General features: G+C 37.2%; 1 protein-coding gene across 2 annotated transcripts in view; it reads left to right on the forward strand.

The window, feature by feature from the left end:
• LOC150109676 (low-density lipoprotein receptor-related protein 1B-like) overlaps positions 1 to 16,910 on the forward strand; it is a 361,753-nt gene that overhangs the window by 49,252 nt on the left and 295,591 nt on the right. For both annotated transcript variants that reach the window (XM_090409647.1, XM_090409653.1), the window contains exon 6: positions 10,752 to 10,899. In XM_090409647.1, coding sequence (XP_090265773.1) covers positions 10,752 to 10,899 — 148 coding nt within the window. The remainder of the gene's footprint in view (positions 1 to 10,751; positions 10,900 to 16,910) is intronic.

The following is a 16,910-nucleotide window of genomic DNA, read 5'->3' on the forward strand; positions in this document are numbered from 1 at the left end:
TGCACTTCCATCCCAGTATGGTATCACTGATTGTTGACCTGGGATGGCCCAATTTGTCAAACAGATAAGTCTGCAACGTGGCATCATATCACAACCTCTCTTTCAAACTCCATCAGTTCCCTTCTCACAGCCATTTCACCCGGACACAATCACACTGACTTTGAAGTATTATTCCTCCCATTTATACTAGCTACAAACACGACTTGTTACATGGCATGATGCACTTTGCCCGGGGAGTGTCTGTTAACTTCTTTCCAAGCATTGTATTTTGCTTATGGTTTCTACATATATTTTCAATGTAAAAATGTTAGTGGGATACAGAATGAATTAGCATATATTAGGTTTATTATTGTATGGATTACTATTACAGAGCTTCATATTAGGAACCAGAGGAATAATAAGTAAAAATAGTAATGTTTAAAAAAATGGATTATGCTTAATAATTTAGGATGACTATTTTGCATGTTTGTTAAAGGTGTAGACCATCTTTCCTAATGAGATTCAGATGGCAGATGGTGTAGTAATATCACAACCAAGTAAACACAAGTAATATCATTTTTCAGAGAACTGAAATTCTCTGAAAAATGAAAGGCTTTAAATATGCCTAAATAGTTACTACAGTGGTATTATTTAATGTCCCTCCACTGTTCTATATCTAGTGTCATTTCTAAGCTCATCACTGCCAATAGGATTTGGAAATTCTTATCTTAGCAGAACATATCCTTACAGAATATGGTGATTCTGTTACTAGTTTGCTATGAGCAGTTTCTGCAAAATTTTTTGTTAGTTTTTTTTTTATCTAATTTGAGCAGACACTTTTCTGAGACAGTTTAACTTCATCAGTGTGTCTGTATAATATTTCATCACCCTTTCTGTTGAAATGACAGATTTAGATCAGTTCCACATTTCAAATGTTATTAAAAAAAAAAAAAACATTGCTGTTGATATCGATAACATTTTTTTTTCTTCTCTTAATTTAATTATCATAACATGGGCTTCAGGGTGGAAAAGGAGTTAAGCAATGATACCTACTTTCTCCTCACCTGTTTAGTATTAACTATACTGAGGACATTGTGCTTGTAGCATTAGATGATCTTAAGACAGGAATTAGGATAGGTGGTAGATTGATTAGTAATCTGAGGTATGCTGATAATGCAGGACTCCTTTGTAATGACAAGTAAGAACTAGGACAAATCTTTGACAAATTTAATGAAATTAGTAAGAACAGAGGACTTCAGCTCAATACTAACAAAATAAAGATAATGGTTTTCAAAGGAAATATAGACAGGGAAACACGTGTACCTTAATGGAGAAAGAATTGAGGAAGTCAGCAAGTTCAAGTACCTGGAATCCATTATTAATGTGAAGAATTGCTGTTCAGAAGAAGATTAGAAAACTAAAACAACAGTGAGAGACTTGTCTAAAATCTGGAAGGAGAGATCTGTCTCCACAGGAACAAAGTTGAAGATTTTGGATGTGAATTAGAACTTGTAACCTAAAGAAGTCTGACAGAAAAAGGATAGCTGCTCTTGAGATATGGTGTTACAGAAAGCTGTTGAGTATATCATATACTGAAAGGTGAACAAATGGGTGGGTACTAGAAAGGATCAGTAGAACTTTAAGGCTCCTTAAGGATATTGACAGTTGAAATACTTTTTCAACCAGAAGACAGTTGGAATACTTTTTTTTTTTTTTTTTCCAACTGTTCTGAGAAGTCATCCTTTAACATTGAAAGGAGGACTTCTCAGAACAGTAATAGAAGGTAAAGTTCCTGGAAAAAGAGGAAGTAGTAGACCCTCAGTGAGATTGGCAGATGGATTGTGTTTCTGGAGTGACTGATCTTCAGAGAGTTGAAGTCTACAAAAAAGCATACAAGACCACCTGACAAGGACTGATATGCCATATGGTCACTCAGTTGCACTGAGCAATTGAGTGACCATGTGGCATCTGAAGATGTCCGAGTTGTTGGATGGATATCGTAGCATTGGTTGTTATGTAGTATTTGTACATGCTAATAGTTTATTTTAACTGGTTTTTTTAGTGTTGCATATAAATTTGTTCATCAGGTCCCTTGATTGTTCTTTTTTACTAAATAGCGTAAGAAAATTGCAACGTATAATAGGATATACATTAAAATAAATTTTAATACACTTCCAATATTTCGGCAACGTCACATTGCCATTTTCACTTAAAAACAAGAACTTAAAAACAAGACACATGCACGCAATCACAACAAACAGTAAATGAGGACGAAGCAGGAAGTTATTCTTTCTCCTAAAGGTCCTGATGGTGTCTCCTAGCGGGCAATGTTGGTATTCTTGGGCGATTGGTCTGAAGGTCTTCTAATGTAGATTTCCTAAATTTGGGGCAGTCTCATGCAACCAAATTTGTTGAGGTTTGGATTGTTTCTTAGGGCTGAGGCTGATTCCATGAAAAGCCTTTCGTATTTGAATTTACTACGGTGTATTATAATGGCTTTCTTCCACTATATTCTATGGCGGCTATCCAGCGCATGGTCTGCAAGACCAGAGTGGCTGTATTGGTGAAACTGGATGTAGTCCTTGTGTTCTGAAATTCTGATATTAGCTGTCCTGCCTGTTTGGCCAAAGTAGGACAGCTTACGGCTGCAAGGGACCTGGTATACACCAGGTAGGTCTAGGAGGAGAGGTTGGTCTTTAGTAGAGCGGATAAGGGATGCCAATTTTTTATATGGTCTGTAACAAGAAGTTAAGCCATGTTTTTTTAGGATTTTTGTAATTTTTTCCGAGGTGCCTCGGAAATAGGGCATGGTGATGGATTTAGAGTAATCCTTGTTGTGAGGGGGGGGGGGGGTTGTGGTTTATTGGTTTCAGTATTTTTTTGGGGGGGAGGGGGGCTATCCATTGGCTGAGAAAGTGTTAAGAATGTGGTTAGGGCATTGTCATTTGAACAGATAAGTTTACCCCTGTTGTGTAGTGTCTTAACAACTCCATATTGTTGCGAGGGGGTGGTGGGATTGTTGGCAAATATATCTGTCTGTATGGGTAGGTTTTCTATAGACAGAGAAAACCAAGGTTCCATCAGGCTGGCGGGTGATTAGTGTGTCTAAGAAAGGAAGGCAGTTGTTTTTTTCTTCTTCCAGGGTGAATTTGATTCTGGGGTGTTGGTTGTTTAAGTGTGTTAGGAAGGAGTGCATCGGGGCCATGTAGCCAAATAACAAACACATCATCAACATAGCGAAGCCATATGGTTGGTTTTTGTGGGGCAGAGTTTAAGGCTTTCTCTTCAAAAGTCTCCATATAAAAGTTGGCCAAGGGTGGGGAGAGAGTGGAGAACCCATGGCTGTCCTCTCTATTTGTTTGTAGAATTTTCCTTGCCAAACAAAATAGCCTGAGTTCATTGTGAACTGAAATAGGACTGTGATATTGGGAGGAAATTTAGCTTGGATTAGCTCTAAGGATTCTTTGAGTGGGACATTTGTGAATAAGGATACATCAAAACTGATCAGTACATCAGTGTGTTTGAGTGTAAGGTTTTTCTATGCTGGTTTTAAAGTGGGCTGAGTTTTTTATGTGTGAAGCCAGTATAGCATGTGAGAGCTTTGGCCAAATGTTTAGCTAGTTTGTATGTGGGGGAATCAATACCATCCACTATGGGATGTAATGGCACATTTTCCTTATGTATTTTTGGGAGTCCATAAATATGGGGGGGTATAATAAATTTAGTTTAATTCTTTATCCAAGTATGAGCAAACAAAGTTTGCGCCTGAAAATATCTTCAGGCTGGGGTAAGGTAGTACAACACCTGGAAACTCGTAGCACAGGTGGACCAAGCTAACATCACTCCTATCCCAGTATCTCCCATAATGCAAAACACATCTCCTTGCGGATGTGTATAATGTTATGCATTAAGGGAAGGGCCACTACCCAGACTAGTTTCGATCTTTATCGAGGTCTCTTCAGTGGGAGCCAGGCCCAGAAGTGGAGATACCAGGCAGAAGCAATAGCGAGGTCATCTTTACCTATAGGAGTTGCCAAAAGGTGTGTCACCTTTTTATTAAATTACTCTGGATTTAGAGAAAGATGTTGAAAGTTTATTTTTCACTTTGGTTAGACTATAATAAATTTAGTTTAATCCTTTATCCAAGTGTGAGCAAACAAAGTTTGTGCCTGAAAATATCTTCAGGACTAGGGTAAGGTAGTACAACACCGGGCAACTCATAGCAAAGGTGGACCAAGCTAACATCACTCCTATCCCAGTATCTCCCTTAATGCAAAACACATCTGCTTGTGGATATGTATAATGTTATGCATTAAGGGAAGGGCCACTACCCAGACTAGTTTCGACCTTTGTTGAGGTCTCTTCAGTTGGAGCCAGGAGAAGTGGAGATACCATTCTGACCACAGACTCCTCAGAGCCATTGTAAGAATAGACCACAAAAAAGAACAACATAGCAGGGCAACATCAAACCATAAAAGACAACACAAACAAATAGACTACCACAAGTTCAGGAAGTACATAGATGAGACTGAATGGACTATTAAAAACTGTTACATAAATGATGACTATATTGACTTTATTAATAAACTCAACGAGTGCAAGAAAAAATCAGAATTTCCTGTGAAACAAAAGAAAAGAGAATGGCTCTCATTTCAAACTATAAAACTACTGAAAAAGAGAAAACATCTGAAGAAAATTTTCTAGAATACAAAATTATCTGTAAGTTACTAAGGAAAAGAATTCCAGAAGACTACAAAGCTTTCAGGATACAAAAATTAAGAGAAGCAGTGCAGGCATAAACCAGCCTGAAAAAAAAATAGAGAAAGACTTAAATTTTAAACAGTCAATTCCATCTGCTTTACGGGATCAAAATGGAGAAAAACATACTAATAGAAAAAGGATAGAAGAAATTGTGCAGAATTTTTATAATGATCTCTATGCAACTAAGTGCCAAGTTTCAGAACCTATCATTCTAAAACCAAACAATATACCAGATGTACTTCCAGAAGAAATAGAACATGCCCTTAAGAAAATGAGTAAAGGTCAAGCCTCGGGACTTGATCATGTTAAGGCTGAAGAAATCCAACAAGGTGGACCAATTATTTTCAAAGCCTTGGCTGCCAAATTCACGTGGTACTTCAAAGAAAGAAAGATTCCAGAGGAATAGAAAACCTCAAAAACCATACTTCTGTTCAAAAAAAAGGGAACAAGGAAGACATAAAAAAACTATCTTCCAATCTGTCTACTCTCTCACATATATAAGATCATGAACAGAGTAATACTGAACAGAATCCAAAACACTCTAGAAGACAACTCTAGCAGAGAGCAGGCAGGATTCAGAAGAGGCTTCTCCACAATAGATCATATCCAGGTCATTTCACAACTAACAGAAAAATGCAGAGAATACCGAATCCCTTTATGTTTCCTCTTTATTGATTTTAAAAAAGCATTTCATACCATAGAACACAATGCAATCATCAGTGCCTTACTGGAAATAAATGTGGACCCTACTTATATCCACATGATAAAAGAAATTAACAAAAATCAGATCATACAAATAACCCTATTTGATCAACCTATAAATATAGATACAAAGACAGGGATCTGCCAAGGCGATGTGATCTCCCCAAATCTATTTACCAGCACTTTAGAATACATTCTGAAAAAAATAGACCTAAACAGAGGAATAAGCATAGATGGTGAAAAGCTACAAATTCTTATGTTTCCGATGATCTAGTACTGATATCCCACGACCCCAAAGACCTAGAAGAAATTGGTGAAAACGTATACACATACAGCAGTAAGATAGGCTTAGAAATGAATCTAGAAAAAAAAAAATGGATCAAAAACATCTACACCAATGACAGTCACCTATGTATTGATAACATCCCTATAGAACAAGTTGACTTATACAAGTACTGAGGACAAACAATAAAAATGAATAACGATTTATCTGAAGAACTAGCAAAAAGAAAGCTGCATGGCTATCATTCAACAGACTAAAAGAAACACTTACTGATCCAAATCTTGACATCTCTCCGAAAGCAAAACTATTTAATAGTGATATTCTATCATCACTCGCATATGGATCAGAAACATGGAACACGACAAGAAAAGAAGAAGAAACTCTCAGAATAACTCTGCGTGCAATAGAACGCAGGATTTGTAACATCAGCAGAATGGAACATGTTAGAAACATGGAACTAAGAAAGAGATCAGGCATAAAAGATGTGGTAACTACAGTATATGAAAGCAAGATGAGATGGGCAGTTCACATAGCCAGGCTCAATGATAACAGATGGACATATAGAATACTCAACTGGCAACCATGAATAAATAGAAAACAAGGAAGACCACCTACAAGATGGGAAGATCCACGAGTGAAATCTATGGGTATAACATGGAGGAGAGAGGATCGAGATCGTTGGAGGCATCTTTGTGACCTGCACTCATGGAGAAATCCTGAGTGAAACATGGGTCCATCAAGGTAATTTAGTAAAAATGCATAACCAGCATCTAAGCCTTTCCACGAAAATTACGATAATCCACGGAGATGCCATTGCACATAAGACCCGCCAATACGGTAAAATGAAGTTAAAGCTATCAAGACAACTGAATCGTCTCGCCTTCCTAAAACGCTGCCGGGATAACCAGGTAATCCCAAACTGTGTCAAATTTAAGCACCGTTTCTCTTTGCAAAAGTCTCTTCGTATTTATAACTGTGCCAGCCAAGCTTTGCTCATGGAACAAATCGCTATGACTCGCTGTTTCCTGAATAATGCTAACTTAGCTATCCAGACACTTGAAGATGACCTTTCAAGCACCTCAAGCCATGAAATTTGGTCTATTTTATACGACATCTTGTGCACTGCTGTGGAGAAAGAATTTAAAAAAGTACGAGATCGACACATCAAAAAATTTGAAAATTTAAAAAAGAACTCTTAACTCGAAACCACAACTTCCTACCGAAACGGTAGTCAACCTTTCTTCAGTTAGTGTGAAACCTGAAGCACTCTCTCACGTGGCCACAACTTTGCCATTGCACCCAGAAGAATACCTGCTGAAGATATTAGGATACGGATTGAACGTGGGATATGACACCTTCCAAACCACATCGCCAACGATATTAGACTGGATGTGGCTTGTGTTCTGACCAAAGCAAAACCACCAAAAACTAACATGCCCAGTAAGGAAATTAATCTCTACTAGAATTAAAGAAAAACAAGGAAATAATAATCACCAAAGCAGATAAAGGGAATGCCACAGTATAGCTTAACCAAAAGGATTACACAGGTAAGCTGAATGCTCTGTTGTTAGATCGGGCTACTTACCTCCCTGTTGAGTACAATCCCACCAATTCACAAATTAGAAAAAAACTCCACAACTCCTTAAGGTCACTTCTTTGGCCTGTAGAAGTCATTAACAAATTAAAACCATTTAACTCCATACCGCCTCCCCTGCATTTATGGACTCCCAAAAATACATAAGAAAATTGTGCCATTACGTCCCATACTGGATGGCATTGATTCCCCCACATACAAACTAGCTAAACATTTGTCCAAAGCTCTCGCACACTATACCTTCACACATAAAAAACTTAGTCCACTTCATAACTAGCATAGAAAACCTTACACTCAAACACACTGACGTAATGGTCAGTTTTGATGTCTCCTCCTTATTCACAAATGTCCCACTCAAATTCTTTGAGTGGGACATTTGTGAATAAGGAGGAGACATCAAATCCTTAGAGCTAATCCAAGCTAAATTTCCTCCCAATATCACAGCCCTATTTCAGTTCGCAATGAACTCGGGCTATTTTGTTTGGCAAGGAAAATTCTACAAACAAATAGAGGGGACAGCCATGGGTTCCTCACTCTCCCTACCCTTGGCCAACTTTTATATGGAGACTTTTGAAGAGAAAGCCTTAAACTCTACCCCACAAAAACCAACCATATGGCTTCGCTATGATGATGTGTTCGCAATTTGGCCACATGGTTCCGATACACTCCTCTCCTTCCTTACGCACTTAAACAACCAACACCCCAGAATTAAATTCACCCTGGAAGAAGAAAAAAAAAAGAACAACTGCCTTTTATATGAAGACTTTTGAAGAGAAAGCCTTAAACTCTGCCCCACAAAAACCAACCATATGGCTTCGCTATGTTGATGATGTGTTTGCTATTTGGCCACATGGTTCCGATGCACTCTTCTCCTTCCTTATGCACTTAAACAACCAACACCCCAGAATTAAATTCACCCTGGAAGAAGAAAAAAAAAAAGAACAACTGCCTTTTATATGGAGACTTTTGAAGAGAAAGCCTTAAACTCTGCCCCACAAAAACCAACCATATGGCTTCGCTATGTTGATGATGTGTTCGCTATTTGGCCACATGGTTCCGATGCACTCCTCTCCTTCCTAATGCACTTAAACAACCAACACCTCAGAATCAAATTCACTCTGGAAGAAGGAAAAAAACAACTTCTTTCCTTTCACACCTGCCAGCCTGATGAAACCTTGGTTTTCTCAGTCTATAGAAAACCTACCCATACAGGCCAATATATTCACCAACAATCCCACCACCCCCTTGCAACAATATGGAGTCATTAAGACACAACAGGGCTAAACTTATCTGTTCAAATGACATTGCCCTAACCACAGAACTAAACCACATTCTCAACACTTTCTCAGCCAATGGCTAGCCCCCCCAAAAATATTGAAACCAATAAACCACAACCCCCCCCCCCTCACAACAAGGATTACTCTAAATCCATCACCATGCCCTATATCCGAGGCACCTCGGAAAAAATTACAAAAAGCCTAAAAAACATGGCTTAACTTGTTACAGATTATATAAAAAATTGGCATCCCTTATCCGCTCTACTAAAGACCAACCTCTCCTCCTAGACCTACCTGGTGTATACCAGGTCCCTTGCAGCCGTAAGCTGTCCTACTTTGGCCAAACAGACAGGACAGCTAATATCAGAATTTCAGAACACAAGGACTACATCCGGTTTCACCAATACAGCCACTCTGGTCTTGTAGACCATGTGCTGGATAGCCGCCCTAGAATATGGTGGAAGAAAGCCACGATAATACACCAATGTAAATTCAAATACGAAAGGCTTTTCATGGAATCAGCCTCAGCCCTAAGAAACAATCCAAACCTCAACAAATTTGGTTGCATGAGACTGCCCCAAATTTGGGAAACCTACATCAGAAGACCTTCAGACCAATCACCCAAGAATACCAACATTGCCTGCTAGGAGACGTCATCAGGTCATGAGAAAGAATAGCTTCCTGTTTCATCCTCATTTATTGTTTGTTGTGTTTGTGTGCACGTCTTGTTTTTAAGTTCCTGTGAAAATGGCAACATGATGTTGCCGAAATATTGGAAGTGTATTAAAATTTATTTTAATGTATATCCTAGTATACGTTGTAATTTCCTTAAGCTATTTAGTAAAAATGCATAACCAACGTCTAAGCCTTTCCTTGATTGTTCTATGTTTCTATACTTAATTTGCCATTGGAAAAATGGCATCAGAATAGCTAACATGTGCTATTTATCCTAGGTTTGTTATTAAGAAGAAAATTATATTTCTTCTTTATTCCTATCTGTCATAGTTTATATATAAATAAACTGTTGTAGTGTATATAAATTATCACTTAGTTTGATTAATGAGTTTGAGATTCATTAGATTTATTTTAAAGGATGATATTATATGCATAGATTAAAGAGCAGTTTAAAATCCACTATTTTGACATGAGGTTTAGGAAGAAAGGTAATTAACAGTGACATGCAGTGTATAGCATGGCCTAGAAGAGTGACAAGTAAAGACAAAATCAGATTATGAGAAGACATGGTGTAGGCCAAAGAAAAACTTAGTGTTCTTTTATTATGTGGCAGATGAAAGAAGAATGGTGCTGGGAAAAGAATGTATAGGAGAATAGAGGTACTTAATGAATGAAATATTAAAGATACTGCAAAACTTTAAATGTAATTACAACAGTGGGATTGAATGGTGTGCATGCTAAGGGAATATGTAAAATCAGTGACTTAAATTTGGCTCAACTCTAGTAAAGAATCAGAAATCAGAGGAAAGAAGATAAGATATTCACTTGTATGAGGATAGTGCAAAATTATAATTAATTATAGGTTGGTTACTATGCCAAGAATGGTGGTTATGATATTAGAGAAGTTGGTCAGGCCCAAAATTCATATGTTTGTAGATGTGATATGAAACATGGAGAGTATGACTGTTTAACAGAGATCTTCTGTAGTTGTCTAATCAAATTTTATAATCAGGTGACAATTGAGTTAAATATGAACAACAACAGCTACATTGGGTGTGGACAAAACTACATGGCCGGTTACTGTGTACATTGGAATGATTGGGAATAGATAATAGACTGTCATGTATTTTGCCATTTGCTGGCTGCAGCTGTTGGTGCCATTCTTTTTTAAAATTATATAATGCTGATATATGTTTTTTTGTATGTTTTGGAAGAAGAAAACCACACATATCCTGCACTCAATTAATTAGTCCTGAGAATGGTTTGAGTAAGTTTCCTTTGTCAGAGATGATTTGAACCTAAATTTCTTTCATAGGCATGCAACATACCAGAACCATTATCCACATGGATGCATTCATAAATACATATGTTAAAACTGCGAACAGACAAGGTCTTTGTATTTGGTTTCTGAAAATATCTTAAAATATGTTAAACATGTCTTATTATATATTGTAATCAAATTTTCTGTATTATGTCCTAGATCTGGATCTATACATGTGGCTCAGTATGATGGCTCCCATCATCAAGAGATTTATAGAGGCAATCATTTCAAAAGTCCTGGATCTTTTGCACTTGACATATATGAAAATAATGTTTACTGGTCTGAAAGAAAAGGCGTATTGTCTAAGGTATGTAAATCACAAATTTTAGAACACTGTCAGATTTGCTTAAGAAATAGCAGAATACCATTTTTACAGAATTTCATATTAATGCCTAATTTATTGGTATTCGTTTTTTCGTTATTTTATTTACAGGATGAAGGGATACTTAAGGGTCAAAGCTGTATAACTGAGAGGAGACCTTCACATAACCTTTAAAGGAATGCGGAGAACTGACCAGGGCTTCTGACCTAATGTCCAATCCTCACCTTCTCGTGGTGCACCCTGTTTGGTATCTACCTGGATACTAAATGAACGAGGATGGGCTGGCAATTTGGGATTTAGCCGACCAAATTGTATTCTTATTGGCTTAAACCAACATAGAAAATGATGGTACAACATGACAAAATTTCATGCCGGCTGGGACATCGCCCAGTTAAACAAGGCCCCCATTGTTTTTGCCAGGGAACCAGGGCGAACAGCGAAAAGTCAGGTACTGGAACAAATCTGAAAGCATACCCCAACTCAATATCACCAGAGTTAAAGATTGGTACTATCAACATAAGAAACCTGAATGGCAAAGAAATGGAGCTAGCTGAGGAATTAGATAAGTACCAGATTGACATAATAGGAGTGACTGAAACAAAAAAGACTAAAACTGGTGAGATCTTAAGGAAAAGGAGTAGCCATAGTATTCAACACATTTCATGTAAATTTTTCATGTAGTACTATCATATCCTGTACACCCCTTGAGAGTACATGTCAGGAATTTGATGAAGAAAATTAAATTATTTGTGTTTAAGGCCTTTGCCTTTTGGAGTGCCAGTGATCCAAATGCTGTGAAACTTTGCAGGAATACATTGTGCATCATGAAGAACTGATATCTGAGAGAGAGGAATTCCAAAATTCATCACCAGGGGTATTGTAAACACTAGGGGCATGGAATTTGTATATTACACAACTCAACAGGTGCCAGGGTGGTTTATAAAAGTGGACATGGGATTTTTCCCTTCTTTCTGGTTAATACTCTCCACAGTGATGGTACTAACTTTGTCCCGTTGTGCTTTGCTCATGAAGCTGTACTACCTAAACAATTGCAATGCTGCTGCATGCATGAATTTCATCACCTGAACAAATGTTGACAAGGTCCACTATCTCCATATGCTCTGCAACGAATAATTAGTCATTTTGAAGGAACTAAATCATTGTGAGTTAGACCTAGCAGAGATCATAAACCAATCAGTTCACAACAAGTGAATGAAGTTGCTACTGCTGTTATCGAGCAGGCTATGAATAGTAGCATTGGTTCCTGCAGCACATGATGTATCAAAACTGTGGATTGCCTTACACAACTGTAGGGAAAATTCTATGAAAGATTGTGCATTCTACCCATTCAAGATAATCCTGACACAGGAGGTGAGTCTGCCAAGACTTTGAAAGGTGATTGACATTCGTTTTAACATATTCCTTGCTTGAGTTGAGTTGGAATACTGCCTAACTGTTGAGGATTTTGTGGGTAGATGAGGCTCACTTTCACCTGAACGGAGCTGTGAATACCCATAATTGCTGGGTATGGCAAAACCTGCATGCAATCCAACAAATTCCCTTGCATTCACCTGAAGTTACTGTCTGGTGCAGGTTTACAGCTTCGTTTATCATTGGACTATTCTTCTTTGAGGACATTCACCATTTGGTCCTGTAATCTGTTCAGTTATTGTAATATGATAAACAGTTTTGTTGTGCCACAGCTACAGCAGTGGCTGTTTATAGATTCAGTTATTTTTAATGCAGGATGGGAATCCTTCCACATGTTAGCCGAACTGTACAGGAGGTTCTTTGAGAACATTTCATGGAAGCCAGATTGATCAGCCATGTGTTTCTCACTGCATGGCTGCCTCATTCACCTGATCTGACCCCTGTGATTTCTGCCTTCGAGGATTTCTCAAAAACGGTTATTTGGGATCATCCTGATAACTTGCCAGAGCAGAAAGACAGCATATATACAACATCAGTCCTGACCATCTGCATTTTCCCATTGAACACACTGTGCAAAGGATGCAGTTTCTAGCATACTGAGAAGGAGAGCACTTGTCATATTTCTCCTCTCACACACACACACATCACACACAGCAAAATTACCACATCTACATTTAGTACACCATATAGCATAATGGTTAGCTTTGGGAACCCCCTCCACCCAATATAATTTTTGCATAAAGATTCATGGCATTTGGATCACTGGGTGGTGTTCCACAAGGCCCAAAACAGGGATACTTGAATTTTGATTACCCCTGTATCTGTAAATATGTCTTCTCACCTTCATATAATTCTGGCAAGTTTTTTAGTTGGACAACTTTTAATACAAAAATTATTTAAGTATTTACTGTATTATATGCACTAGTTGTAGTAAATTTTACCAACCTCTTTTTCTTTGCTCCAGTAATGATGACCTTAAAGAAAACTACAATTTCATATGTAAAAAAACTATATTGAAAAACAGTACATAACAGAGACATAAAATTGAACATTATTAGAAGTTAAAGTTTCTTTAATATTAAATTAATATATTTTTAGAGAAAGCAACTGACACAATGAAAAAGGAAAAGTTGGTCCTTGTTGGAAATCTAAACAGCAAGTGGGAAATGATCGTCAGGCATATAGAAATATTTTGAGAAAATTTGGAGAAAAGAGCAAAGCTAATAAAAATGGCAAATGCATATTGGATTTCTGCTCAGGACATGAACTGATTATTACTAACACACAATGTTCCAACAAAATTATGCACAAATTCACATAGAGAGAGAAGAGGCAAGAAATAAGAAAAGTTTCATTTACTATGTTATTGTTGTTGAAAGAAAGGATTAAACTAAATTTATTATGTTATTGTTGATGATGTTTTCTCACTAATGCAGGACACTAGAGTGTATAGAGGATTTGAGGAGAATAAAATTGAATTTTATATTGAAAAGAAGAACATGTGAGAATGTTTTAAAGCAAATAAAAGTTTAGCAGCTCTCAGATGTGAACTGTAGACTAAAATACACAAATATTATTTGAAAAAAAAAAAAAAAAAAATGAAAGAGTTTGAGAACAGGAACCAAACCATGGAGATTCAGCGGGAAGCTCTGAATAAAACATTGGATTAATTCAGCCAGAGAGGCATGTGGTGAGGTTGTCTGCAAGGATAGAAAAATCAGTAATTCCATGGTGGCACAGGAAGTTAAAGAGGCAGTGAAGAAAAAGAAGAAAGCATATCAAAAGTTCCTTGAAAATAAGTCAGCTTATTCTTTTAGAAAATACAGAGACAAATGTAAGAAAGCTAAACACTGTGTAAAACTAGCTAAACAGAAGTCATGGGAGGATTTTGGCAAGAACATAGAAAATAAATATAAAGAAGGTGGCAAAATATTCTGAAGGGTTGTTGAAAAAGCTCAGAAATGAAGGAAAGAGTATTGTAAAAGGAATTAGATATGATAAAGGTGACTTGAAAACCGTAGAAAAAGATATCCTTGATGTATGGAGTGCTAATGAAACAAGCAGTGACATAACAGCGATAAAAAAACACTCAACAAGTTTGAGTGTTTTTTACCCATACTTGACCAGAAATGCTCATGTATGGAAGTATACAAGTGTTGCAGTAGCTGCACTGCATAGTTGAGAAGGCTTGGACAAGGGGACAAATTCGAGATGAACTGAGTAGAGGTCTCATATTACCGATATGTAAAAAGGGAAATAAAACTGAATGTGAGAATTACAGAGGTATTTCCCTACTCAGTGTTTTTGGTAAGATTTATAGAAGTATACTTGAGAAATGGTTGGGAAGGATTGTGGAAGGGAAGCTTTGTGAAGAACAAGCTGAATTCAGGCCAAATAGAGGCTGTCGTGATCAGAATTTCACTTTACGACAAATAGTTGAGAAATCAATCGAATATCATGAAGATCTGTATTGAAGTTTTGTAGACTTGCAAAAGGCATATGACAAGGTGCCAAGAGAAAAGTTATTCGAAATGCTGTAGTTATATTGTGTCAGTGGGGCATTATAATCGAGCAATACTTAGTTTTATTTGAGTTGTAAGTCATTGAAGAATTGAATATTGAATAAGAATTGAAGGAAGTACAGGAAGATGGTTTAATGTTAAATCTGGTGTCAGACAAGGATGCACTTTATCCCCTCTGTTATTCATTATTTAACCCAGGATCACATTATGAAGGAAAGTGGTATTAAACTTTATATCAAAATTGGAGATGTTAATCTCAGCTCTTTACTTTATGCAGATGATGTTATACTTTTAAATAAATCCAGTACAAGTCTGCAAGATTCCCTGATTAAATTGAACAACTGTTGTAATAAATTTACTATCAAAATCAGCAAGACAATGAAAATTGGCAGAAACATTGAAAATATCAACTGTGTTGTGGATTGAGAACCTATAGAACAAGTAAAACATTTCGATTACTTAGGCAAAAATTTTAGTGAAGACGATAAATTAAATACAGAAATAGGCAACACAGTCAACAAAGCTGGTATGGTAGGAAGTCAACTGAATAAATTTATATGGAATAAGAGAAATTAGTCAAAACACTCAAGTAGCTGTATACAAGACTGTGTTCAAGCCAATTTTAACTTATGGATCTGAGAGCTGTGTTAGAAATAAAGCACTTGACCAAAGACTAGAGACCACAGATATAAAAGTCCTGAAGATGATTATAGGCATGAACAGATAGCATCAATGACAGTATCATATTAAACACAAGGATATAGGGGGGGGGCAGTTGGGCCTTCTGATCCCTTGCTAGGGCTGTGGGATCTGATCTATGTTTCTGCTCCTCTTTCTTGCATCCTGATGGTGCAGTGGTGTTGCCTTCTAGGAATGAGCTGACCTGTTGGCTTATTCTGTGTATTACTGATGGTATTCTTCCTTCTGATCTTTTGTCAGAAGGACATCAGAAAAATACTCAGTAGCCTGATACTAACAAATCTCCTGACCCTGATCATATTTATCCAGTTGTACTAAAAGTTTGTGCTCCAGAACTAACACCTATCTTATATCAATTCTATAAGCTGTCATGCTCATCTGGCATCTGTCTTACAGCTTGTAAACAAGCCTTTTATCCAATTTTTCTTAAAAAAAAAAAGTTGCCCATCGAGCTATCTTGCTATTGCTCTGCTTTCAGCACACTCAAAAATAATGGAAAAGGTCATCAGCAGCCAACTTCTTCACTTGAAGAACCCACCAATTACTTAGTGATCACCAATATAGACTTCTTTCATTCTCACTCAATAGCAGATCCACTAATGAGCCTTATCTGCCTTTGGACAGAAGCCATGAAAAAGTTAAGAGAAACTGAAGTGGTTCTCTTGACATTTTGAGGGCATTTGATCAAGACTGGCACCATGGACTTCTTACAGAATCGTCATCTTATGGTATTCCTCCTATTTGCGAGTGAATCCCAGCTTCCTCTCCAGTCATTTGTTGCAGGTCATGGTAGACAATTTAATCCTTTCATCAAATTTTTCAGCCAGAGTAACCTAGGTAATTCAAGCTTCAAGATCTTTAACTCTGATTTCTTTGCCATTATCAAGTGGGGTGTGGACACATTTCACTCTTCTTCACTCTGACAATATTCTGCTCATTTTTCTCTTATGGGTTTGACATAGTCTATCCTGGCACAAACACATTAGTCTCTCCAGCTTCCAGAAAAGCTTAGTATCTTTATTTATTTTTTTCTTTTCTCTCTCTCTCTCTAACTTCTATTCTCAACTCTCAAATCTGCCTAACCTTAGAACATTTTTCTCATATTTGGGTGGTACATCTAAAACTTCCTTCAGAATGCTTGATTGTATTCAGAAGTGAACTTTTCACTTAAGAGATGACCCTCTCTCTCTCTCTCTGATTCTCTTTCAGTTGCTTTCTTATAGTTACTCAATTGTTTGCATTAGTTTTTTTTTTTTTTTTTTTTTGGAAGGTATTTCCATCAGTGCTGCACCCTGAACTGGCCACTACCATTCCTCAGCTTTCCTCTGATCATGTACAAACATA

Source organism: Typopeltis vanoorti, chromosome 2, assembly GCF_054136105.1.
Source record: "Typopeltis vanoorti isolate ZY-2024b chromosome 2, IOZ_Tvanoo_1.0, whole genome shotgun sequence".
Classification (NCBI taxonomy): domain Eukaryota; kingdom Metazoa; phylum Arthropoda; class Arachnida; order Uropygi; family Thelyphonidae; genus Typopeltis; species Typopeltis vanoorti.